Here is an 11,734-nt window from a genome sequence, read left to right on the forward strand (position 1 = left end):
GAAATTAACATTATAAAAAATTTCAACTTTTTTTTCAAGTAGTCACTGAACCATGAAAAGGAGGTAAAGGACAGTGGACATATGAAACTTCATAACATAAGGCATCTATACACAAAGTATGAAGCATCCAGGTCTTCCACCTTCTAAAATATAAAGCTTTTAAGTAGTTAGTTAACGCCGCCGCCGCCGGATCACATTCCTTTGTCGAGCTTTCTGCGACAGAAGTCACAGGCTCGATAAAAACTATAATAGATAGATAGAAACTTTGTTTTGCCTAGTATCTTGAAAACTAAAATAAATATAATGACACTTTAAATACCAAAAATGATCAGAAAGATAAGAGCTACATATAAGTCAAATGTCCGAAATAGGCAATCGACTCCTTATGGGAGTTATTGCCCTTCATTGACATCTTTTTGCGTTTTTGTCAAATATCTTAAAAACTATAATTGATAAAAGCAAAAATGATCAGCATGATAAGATCTGTAAATAAGTTTAAAGGCCGAAATCGTCAGTGAACTCCTTATTGGAGTTATTGGTTTTTTACCAATTTTTTGTGTTTGCCTTTTTATCATATATAGGTAGATAGACATTTTAATGAGCTAAAATGATCAGCATGACCAGATCTATATATATATAAGTCAAACATGGCCGAAATCCTAAGTTTGAAATATAAATAAAAAAAAACCAGTTGACTCCTTATTGGAGTTATTGCTCTTAGATGACAAGTCTGACCAATATTTTGCCTATTATCTTGAAAACTATAAAAGTTAGGTAGACACTTTAAACAGCTAAAATGATCAGAAAGAAACAATCTACAAATAAGTCAAATTTTGCGCCAACAGCGATAGACAAAAACTGTAAACAATTTTTTTTTTATCAGAAATACAAGATCAATAGCGAAGAGATTTTTGTCATGAATTATATTCTAGTCTACAATGTTGGCAATTGTCCATTGTTAAATTAAATACACATAGACCTAGGTTAGCGACACAGGCTCTTCAGAGCCTCTAATTTTTACGTTTTGTACCATACAAAATAGACAAGCATTATTTCGAAATCTTAAAATTTAAAAAGCTTCATTTAATAAATTTATTATAATAGTTCGTTAAGTTGTACACTTTTACAACCGACATTATCTGGTATGTGAGGTTTGAAGGTGCTATGTTCGTCCAAAGGAGGCGGTTCACGAAGGGCTAAAATTGACCATAAAGAGGTTTTTAAATGTTCCTTTAATCAGACCAAAATACTACAAATTTCACATAGAAATAGTTGTGATATTACTATTGATACGAATTAATTTCTTTTTGCTACCTTTCCTTAAAAATAACAAAGATATGACTACGTAGTTGTGCATTATTTGTGTTGTAACGTCTGATTGGTCCCTTTTTGACAACTATAAATGAGATCTTTTGTAACATTCAAAAATACATTTTGAAAGTTACATAAGGGTTCGACCATTTACGTTTGGAGGACGTGTTTTTCAAAAAACAATCGGCATTCCCATGGGAACTAACTGTGCCCCTCTTCTTGCCGACTTGTTCATTTTATTCATATGAGGCTGACTTCAAACAGAAACTTCTTAGGAAGAAAGAAAAGAAGTTGGCAGTATCCTTTAACTTTACTTTCCGCTATATAGATGATGTTTTATCACTAAATAATTCAAAATTTGGTGACTATGTTGAACGCAACTATCCCATCGAACTTGAGATAAAGGATACAACAGATACAGTTAAGTCTGCCTCATATCTTGACTAACATCTAGAATTAAATTGACAGTGAGGGTCGACTGAAAACAAAATAAGAGATGATTTCAGCTTCCCAATTGTGAACTTTCCATTTCTATGTAGCAACATTCCAGCAGCGCCTGCATACGGAGTATATATCTCTGAGTTAATACGATATTCTAGGGCTTGTATTTCCTATCATGATTTCTTTGATAGAGGGTTGTTGCTCACAAGGAAGCTATTAAACCAAGAGTTCCAAGTGGTGAAGTTGAAATCATCCCTTCGTAAATTTTACAGACGCCATCGCGAGCTGGTTGACCGTTATGAAATATCCGTTTCACAGATGACAGCGGATATGTTCCAAATGTCGTAACTACAATCCCGTCCCCATTTCCCCGAATGTGACCTACCGATTTAGACTTATTACCGGGTTTGTACTAAAATGAGCAACACGACGGGTGCCTCATTTGGAGCAGGATCTGCTTACCCTTTCGGAGCACCTGAAATCACCCCCAGTTTTTGGTGGGGTTCGTGTTGCTCAGTCTTTAGATGTTGTGTTTTATGTGCTGTTGTTTGTCTGTTTGTCTGTTTGTCTGTTTGTCTGTTGGTCTTTTTCTTTTTAGGCCATGGCGTTGTCAGTATATTTTCGACTTATGGATTTGAATGTCCCTTTGGTATCTGTCGCCTCTCTTTTATAATTTGTGGGGAAGGAGGCAAGATAATTTTGAAGATAAATAACCTGACATTGCAACTTGCAAACATAAAAGACCTTTCCAAAAGCCAAATTGGAAATAAATACCCCAACCCCAAAAATGTTAGAAAAAGTGGAGCATGAAAAATTAGAATATTCATGCAATATTGTCTTATAAATAAATAATTGCACTACAATGAGAGTAACTTTCTGTCCCCTTAGATTATTTCAAATTCATCTGTCATGATCACAGATCATCTCGGTGGTTCATTCTTACCAGTAAGTGTATGCATGGGAAGTACCTCATCATCGGGTTTGAAATTGAACTACAAATAATCATGAAGAAAAGAACAACAAAAAGTGCTTTTGGGAGTATATTTTTTTCCATTAGAGAAAATTGAGTATATTAGCGTATAACCGATGTGTTATGAGTTAGCGTATAACCGATGTATTATGAGTTAGCGTATAACCGATGTATTATGAGTTAGCGTATAACCGATGTGTTATGAGTTAGCGTATAACCGAGGTGTTATGAGTAGTTATCTCTGTATGATGCTTCTGTCTTATGAGTCTAGATTCATATGAAATCTTCATGTGACCTGGTCGTGGTCGTATTCTTCTAATGTAATTAAATGCCAACCTTTTCTATGTAAATGACATGTGTTTCTGGATTAACATTCATCAGATACCTGGCATGGCTACAATCGAAAGCATAAGCACCAAAATGGACCTCATCAAAACAGCAAAAATCAGCTAAGGTCAAATTTGCATAAAAAAGTTGCAACTTTAGTTTTTAAAAGTAGGATCACATTATACTAGTATTCAAAAACTGAAAAGCTACAGTCAAATCATTTAGATTATGCCAGTATAGAAGCACTGTCTACTTGGTGGATGGTTAGCTCTGGGAACTGACTGTAGTCCGCCAACAGTATTAACGACACAGAGGAAGTGATACAAACGAATGATGTCGATTTACATATGATTAACATGTGTTTCTCGAAAAATTTCATCAGAACCTGAGCCTCTTAACTTTGGAAAACCAAAAAAAATATACCATAAAATGTTGAGAGCATTAAAAAACGGTTTACTGTGCAGCAGAAAGTAGTCTACGGCAATTTTGCCTTAAATATTATTGGATATTCTGCATATATCACGCTGTAACCTAAAATATTATGAAGACCACCTTTTTAAATATTGAAAGCTTAATTATGCATGGATCATAAAATCATTGTGTAAATTAGAACCACCTTCGGATACATCCTAAAGGACTAACGCCCTCAGAGTATATGTATCTAATATATTTACATTTGTAACTACTCACTAGACAGATAAATCTGTACTGAACGACCAATTACCATGATTATGTGCACATGTATTTATCAATAGATAGAATAACAGTTATAACTTTGTGTATAATTTAATGTTTTCCATAAGAAAGGAAACTGTCATCTTTCAAGCGGAAACTTTGTAAACATCCGGATTTTTTTGTTTGGACATTCCAGTTTCAGAGGTATGTTAATCAATAAGCAGTTAGATATATATCAATATTTAATAACAAGATAGCAGTTTCGAGATATTGATAAAGCAATAATTCCTGTTGCTGACCTTCACGCTCAATGTCAACATTCTTTATTCATTCAAACCAGTTAAATGGTAGGTGGTTATATATAGATAAATTAATTATTTTATAATATAATTATTCATGTACAAATACTTGTCATCGTAGGTCATGAATCTCCATCATAAACACACACGCATACTTAAGAAACGTAATATTAAACGGCATTGACATAGCAACTCAACAAAACTATAAAAAAAAGTCGAGCTAGAGGTCAGCGACTAGACCGTGACTCGTCCATGACAAAAAGTTTACGGACCTACAGTAGGAATATGGCTTACTGTAATGTTCGAAAGTTTTTTTATTGCATTTTCAAATAAAATACAAAAATTGCTATATTTAATATAGCAAAGCTATCAATACTCTGTCGTTTATCTTGTATTCGATGGTATTTTTATAGTAAGGGAGCAACCATTTAACTTCAAAAGGGGGGTGGGGGGTTATGGTTTTTTGTTTGAGTCAGAACAATTTTATTTAGTTTTATAACGCTATCAATCAAATTATTTTGAATTTAATATATATATTATAAATCAGAATATTTTTTTAAGAACACCCCCCCCCCCCTTGAAGTTAAATATGGTCGTTCCCTGAAGCGTTTGCAATTATTAATGAAACGTACCTAGCGGTTCCAAAATAAATTAAAGCTGTTAGCATAGGGGAACTAATACCCCCGTCCATTCATTTTAGTTGCTTCTGTGAAATTCAGTACAGAGACATTGACACTTCGATATTGTTGGCTTTCAGTCATTCATTTCATCTCAAGAGAACACTGTTATACCCCGGACACAAATAACTATCATAGGGTCAATGGTTGAGGGAACTATGGTGTATGACACACACACACAACCAATAGTGCATCAGCAGATCATTGTACAAAAGTTATGCGCAGGCAATATTTCACTGTGGTAGGAGTCAAAGGTCAAATAAACGTCAGAGTGACCGGACTTTAGTATATGACTCCCCACCCCCCCCCCCCCCCCCCCCCCCCCGAGGCCCATGATGCAACTGCATACCAAGTTTGGTTAACCTAAGTTTTCCGCTGGTACATTATATATAGTTATGAGCCAGACAAGGATTTACAAGGGTCAAATGTCAGTAAAGGTCAGAGTGACCTGATTTTGATATATGACACGCACCCGTCCCGTGATGCATATGCATACTAAGTTTGATCTATCTAAGTTCAACCTAAACCTGACAGACAGACAGACGGACAAGGTGATTCTTATATTGGTATAATTAATATAAGTGCATGCATTTGATTATAATACTGATTTTGTTGAAACTTGTTGCCTATTTAGCGTTAACAATTCGTTATTAGAACGAGTCAAAGTCAAAATGAAAAAGACTTGCAAACGCTTCACTCTATGAAAATACAAACAAATGTAGTTAACTACAAAATTTTGACTGACTTTGCTTTTTCAAATATATAGAAATTGGCGATTTTATCTGCGAATGCAGTATTCAATACTCTCAATCCTTATAAAAAGCTATACCAAAGGGACGAACAAATATAATAAGCCGAGTAAAGGCAGGCAACATCGTGGCCAACTGACAAAAAGCAGTCCACAGTCCACGAAACACAACAAACCCTGTCGAAATCCGGATTGAAAACAGGTGTTTGGGGCATAGTTTTATTGTTCACATAAAAGAGTTCCAGTTTCACTAGTCGTGTTGCTAATGTAAAAAAAATTGTAATGGTTCCGCGGAACCCAGTGTCTCACCTACTTTTGCTGTTAATCGCAGGCTCAACAAAAATGAGATGAGGAAAAAATGTAATAAAAATATTCCTCTCGATACAATTTTTTTATTGTAAGAAGCTTCTGTCCAAGTTTGGTAAAAATCCAGGATAGTTTATGAATCTAATAAATGTTTTAAAAAATTTAACTGCAGACTGTATGTAATGTTAACTGGAAGAAAAACTAAGTCCATTTATACATGTTATAAGTAAAATATGGATAAACAAGTACAAAATTTTAAATAAAATTTCCTTCTAGATACTAGCTTTAGATCATAAAAAAACTTCTGTCCATGTTTGGTACAAATCCAGGATAGTTTAAGAAAGTTATTAAAATTTTAAAAACTTTAACCACAGAGTGAATGTAATGTTTCCTGGCAGAAAAACTAAGTCCATTTATAAGTAAAATACAGAAAAACAGGATTTTTTTTTTACAAAATTTACTTCTGGATACTATCTTATGATCATAAACAAGCTTCTGTCCAAGTTTGGTAGAAATCCAGGATAGTTTAAGAAAGTTATTCAAATTTCAAAAACTTTAACCAGAGAGTGAATGTAATGTTTCCTGGCAGAAAAACTAAGTCCATTTATAAGTAAAATACAGAAAAACAGGATTTTTTTTTTACAAAATTTACTTCTGGATACTATCTTATGATCATAAACAAGCTTCTGTCCAAGTTTGGTAGAAATCCAGGATAGTTTAAGAAAGTTATTCAAATTTCAAAAACTTTAACCAGAGTGAATATTTGTGGACGCAGCCGACGACGACGACGACGACGCCGACGCCGACGGAATGTAGGATCGCTATATCTCGCTTTTTCGACAAAATTCGAAGGCTCGACAAAAATCAGACTAGTAGTTCTTATAATTACATAAATTCATTCACCAAAAAATAAAAATGAATGAATCCAACGGAGATTATTAGATGTCTTCTTCGACACTTATCTAAACCAAAAACAAACAAAGAAAAATGAGACTATTTAGAATCAATAAGGGTTGTGAAATGATCAGAAAGGTGTCATGATTCGTATTTATAATAATATTGGAATAATGGATCACTTCTAAACTTAATATAACTAAGTAATTGCAGATAATTGTACTCGTTGTAGATGGCTTGGCGGGCTCTATGGCAACTGACTATGGGAGAATCTCAGGATTTAGAAGACTTTCTTAGTCCAGTTATAGGAAATTTGGTTTATTTTATTGTAACCATGGGCACGGGAGTGATACTCCGTGTTTTGAACAAGCAGTACTCTCCTGTGTGGTGCCAACAATACATTGCGGATTTTTCAGCCACTTTGGAAATGTGTGCTTACTTCTTCGAAAATAACTTTATAATGAAGCACTATGGTGCCATATGGTTATTCATTGCAGTTGTTCTCCAGTGTTTGGTAGCAAACAGAACATATTTCGGTGCTTCGGAGAATCCAGTTAAATCGTTCTACGATTTGTGTACATTTAAAATAAGCACAAAAACTGCTATTGCTAAAATTTTAGTACAGACTTTAGCTGGTGCCTCGTCTTACTATTTCGCTAGAATGGTTTGGTCTTTAGATCTTGTAGAGGATCACCGTGAGCGGTACTTGGAAACTGTGTGTGATACTGATCTATCCGTTGCCTTGGCTATCGGTCTGACCATTGAGCTAGGAGCTACTTTGATTGACACATGGTTAGGTTTGCAGACCCTGATTCCACAATCATTTATCGACGAAGTCCTGAAGTGTTCTAATGGTGCATTCATGATTGTCATGGGTAAGTTATTATTTTGCAACACACAATACTTGCATATGTATAATATGTATTTACACATAACGTTTCAGATCAAGAATTCCCTATGTACATTGCTCGATCAACACACTTATCTTAAAGCTTTTTGCTTGTTTAACTAATAGCAAACACATCGGCAGAAGAATTACAGTTTAAACTTAGATAACATTATAATAACACGTAGCCTATCCTATCAGTACTATCCTTCACGTATATCATGTTCACTTAACACCTCGGGTTCTATATACCAGTACTCGGGTTATATATATACTGGTATATCACAATTGTTTACTTCACCACTTTTATCCTATGCTTTAACAGCTGTTCAATGATTTAGTAAATATCTCCGTTATACTTTAAGTTTTGTCAATAGAATCGTTTCATATACGGTCATTTAATATCCGTTTTACCTAGCAGTGATGGACTCTTGGGGGAGGGGGCGTAGAGGGCGTATGTCCCCTTTGATTGGAAAATATATACTTTTAACATAAAATTGTCCAATTTTTTTTCCGCCCTGCTACGCTCGCTAGTATTTCTTCACTTTTAGTGGAATCATGCCCCCTTTCAAAAATCCTAGATCCACCCCTGTAACGACTTCACTTTTAGAGTTCATTGATCAACGTTTCAGTCTCCTGATTGGGATACACTTTCAGTTACTTTTCAGGAAATTGGTGAACTATGATAAATCTTTAGAATGCATGTATATCTGACAAGGTTCATCTGATCTTATTTTCATGGTTCGTAGATCAATTTTGTTTTGTTATTAGGTCATGTTTTTTCTGTTACATTAACAAATAGGTGTACGTATAATTGGTTCTCAAAGGGAAAAGCGAAAGATCAGTGCTGTTTCAGTGCTTCTTGCATCAATACATATAACTTTGAAAGGGTGCAAAGAGGGGCTGTGCGATTTGATACATACAAATACAGGAATTCAAGTGTTGGTCACATTGAACAAGACCTATAATGGTACTGCTTCAGTAATAGAATTAAATGACTTACTTATCACAATGTATGATGTACAAAAGAACATCTTTTCACTATGTATGATGTACAAAAGAACATCTTTCCACTATGTATGATGTACAAAAGAACATCTTTCCACTATGTATGAAGTACAAAAGAACATCTTTCCACTATGTATGATGTACAAAAATACATCTTTCCACTATGTATGATGTACAAAAGAACATCTTTCCACTATGTATGATGTACAAAAGAACATTTTCCACTATGTATGATGTACAAAAGAACATCTTTCACTATGTATGAAGTATATACGCGGGACATCAATATTAAGTATGCAGGCAAACTATTTCATCGTGTTATCTCTTTGTTATTTAGGAATGTATGTGAAAGGAAAGTACTATACCCAAGTAATAGATTTGGTCGCATATAAAAATAAGGAGATGTGGTATGATTGCCAATGAGACAACTATCCACAAAAGTTCAAATGAAGTGGATGTTTATATTTTTGCTAAAAAAAATTAAAATCCCCGATAGCAATAAACTTTGTCACTGCTTTAAGTTAGAAACTTGATTGTATCAAATTGTTATTTTTATTTAGGAATGCACTTAACAGGAATGTATTTTAACCCAGCCATGGCGTTTGGTCATATGTTTGGTTGCAGAGGAACCTCAGCATGGGAACATTTTATAGTGTATTGGATTGGACCATTCATTGGTTGTTATATGGCTCTTGTCTTAGATAATAAATTACATATCGACGTAACGAAATCTAAGTTAGATGCTGAAAAGAAGGAGAAATGATTAATCCATCTACAGAGTTTTCTAAGTTTATCTTTCCAGTACACAAGAGGTTGCTTACCTGTTTTCCAGTGCTTTATTCTAAATCAATTTTTATGTAACAATTTTTTTCATTGGCTAACATTTGACGTCAAATCCAAAACTGACATGCCTTGGGCCACCATTTTGAATTGATGGAATCGAAAATTAAACTTAACCTACCTCAAAAATGACGTTTCAATGAGATTATATCCAAATCTGATTCGCACAAGTAACGAATAAACCTTCGGTTTGGGAGTTTTCATTTGTGTGACGTCATGTCAAAATCACGCCAAAATCACTCATAAAGTTTCGCGGAATTTTATAATATCTTAAATTTATACAGTTTTACAAGCTCTTATATATCTTTTCTTTTCGTAATTCATTAGAATAGGAATAACAGTTCTGTATAGGTGAAGAATTGTCGCCGTCAATTGGGATTTGACAGTCTCAAATATCTGTTTAACTGTCTCCGCTTTGCGTCGCCAGTAAAACTGCATTTGCGACCTTCAAGGCGGAAACTCTCAACCGACAGTACTGCTATCACTAAAATATCAGTAGCTTTCGTAGCACTGTGGTTATGGCTTATACGAATAATATAAGGATGCCAGTCTGATTTGACAATACAAGAATACGCAACTTGCAACTTACTCTGTTTATCTAATACAGGTTGAGGAATCAAATTTTACTCTTGTTAATTGTCTTGGGCCACTTCTAATAAAATTTGTTTGTTCTTTATAGGGATATTTAACACTTAATTTTTATAGGCAAGGATGTCTAATAATAAGAAAACTTTATATTTGTCAAGGCCAGAAACTTGATATTCCCATTGATAGCAACATTTTATACTTGTCCCAGATTAGAAACCGTCTGCCATCAGCAACGACATTTTACTATTGTCCCAAGCCAAAAATGGTAGGTCCATGACAGAGTTAAGGAAACATGAGCATGAGAGGAGGGAAGCAGGAGTCAGGGGAGGGAAACGGGAGTCAGGGGAGGGAAGCGGTGGTGATGGGATGGGAAGAAGAGGGGGGGAGTAAAAATAGGGAAATCCTAGAGAAATAATTTTGACCGATTATCGTCTGGGGGTAAGGGGAGGGAGGTGGGAATACGGGGAAGAAAAGTAGAAGTAGGAAGGTAGGGATGTTGGAGTAAGGGACCCCCTGTCCATCCCTTATTAATCTTGTCCAAGACCTGGGGCATCCACTAATAATTAACATTTAACACTTGTCCCAGGCTTGGTTGTTGATTAATAGTGACATTTGACACTTGTCCCATCCTTGGTGTCCATTAATAGTTAACATTTAACACTTCTTCCAGGTCTGTTGCTCATTAATAGTAAGCATTTAACACTTCTTCCAGGTCTGGTTGCTCATTAACAGTTAGCATTTAACACTTCTTCCAGGTCTTTTGCCTTTTTAACAGTTAGCATTTAACACTTCTTCCAGGTCTGTTGCTCATTAACAGTTAGCATTTAACACTTCTTCCAGGTCTGTTGCTCATTAACAGTTAGCATTTAACACTTCTTCCAGGTCTGGGTGCTCATTAATATTGAAATTTAACACAGGTGTCCCCTTTTAAGATATACTTGTCAACCTGGTATATGTTTACCCATATGTTAAATGTCTTGGCCAATAGATATAGTCTGTTCTAAAAGTTAATCTCCCTACAGATTTTCCTTGAAGCTTGTCTAAATATTTGTTGACAACAAAAAAACGATTCAAGATTATCTGTATAGATTTTTATCATATTTTGCATATATATTATATCTGTGGATGTCCTCATTGTATATACAACATATAATATGACGTATTATTGATGGTAAAACTAGCATTTAAAATACAGCAATACATGATGGTGCAATTGATATATGTAAGACTTGTTTAAAAGTGCAAACCTTGTTTGAAATGTGCAAATCTTGGTTAAATAGTGTAAACCTTGTTTGAAATGTGTAAATATTGCAAACCTTGTTTGAAATGTGCAAATCTTGGTTAAATAGTGTAAACCTTGTTTGAAATGTGTAAATTTTGGTTAAATATTGCAAACCTTGTTTGAAATGTGCAAATTTTGGTTAAATAGTGTAAACCTTGTTTGAAATGTGTAAATCTTGGTTAAATAGTGTAAACCTTGTTTGAAATGTGTATATCTTGGTTAAATAGTGTAAACCTTGTTTGAAATGTGCAAATCTTGGTTAAATAGTGTAAACCTTGTTTGAAATGTGTAAATCTTGGTAAAATAGTGTAAACCTTGTTTGAAATGTGTAATTCTTGGTTAAATAGTGTAAACCTTGTTTGAAATGTGTAAATCTTGGTTAAATAGTGTAAACCTTGTTTGAATTTTGCAAACCTTGTTAATATATATAACCTTATTGTTGATTTTATATTACATTGTTCAATAAAAAAAATCTGTGTTTC

The 11,734-nt window shown here is 34.4% G+C and overlaps 1 protein-coding gene and 1 long non-coding RNA gene across 3 annotated transcripts; one reads left to right on the plus strand and one right to left on the minus strand.

The window, feature by feature from the left end:
* Positions 1-3,760: 3,760 nt before the first annotated feature.
* Positions 3,761-10,318, plus strand: LOC127731193 (aquaporin-11-like). The gene is made up of 3 exons (XM_052240141.1): positions 3,761-3,928; positions 6,881-7,523; positions 9,103-10,318. The coding sequence occupies exons 2-3, from the start codon at positions 6,881-6,883 to the stop codon at positions 9,303-9,305; spliced, it is 846 nt and encodes a 281-aa protein (XP_052096101.1). The 5' UTR covers positions 3,761-3,928; the 3' UTR covers positions 9,306-10,318.
* Positions 10,319-11,286: 968 nt separating this feature from the next.
* Positions 11,287-11,734, minus strand: LOC127731194 (uncharacterized). 2 transcript variants are annotated; one of them, XR_007995550.1, is made up of 3 exons: positions 11,607-11,734; positions 11,487-11,566; positions 11,287-11,366 (listed from the first exon to the last, which is right to left on the minus strand). It is a non-coding gene; the product is annotated as an uncharacterized LOC127731194 (long non-coding RNA). The 2 variants fall into 2 exon arrangements; XR_007995549.1 differs by having other exon boundaries at positions 11,351-11,446.

Source organism: Mytilus californianus, unplaced genomic scaffold (genome assembly GCF_021869535.1).
Source record: "Mytilus californianus isolate M0D057914Y unplaced genomic scaffold, xbMytCali1.0.p SCAF_2, whole genome shotgun sequence".
Classification (NCBI taxonomy): Eukaryota; Metazoa; Mollusca; class Bivalvia; order Mytilida; family Mytilidae; genus Mytilus; species Mytilus californianus.

Excerpts from the sequence above, each read along its gene's own strand:
- LOC127731193 (XM_052240141.1), top strand. The coding sequence starts at position 6,881 with ATGGCTTGGCGGGCTCTATGGCAACTGACTATGGGAGAATCTCAGGAT. Across the intron at positions 7,524-9,102 it reads TGCATTCATGATTGTCATGG|GAATGCACTTAACAGGAATG; the intron begins GTAAGTTATTAT and ends ATTTTTATTTAG.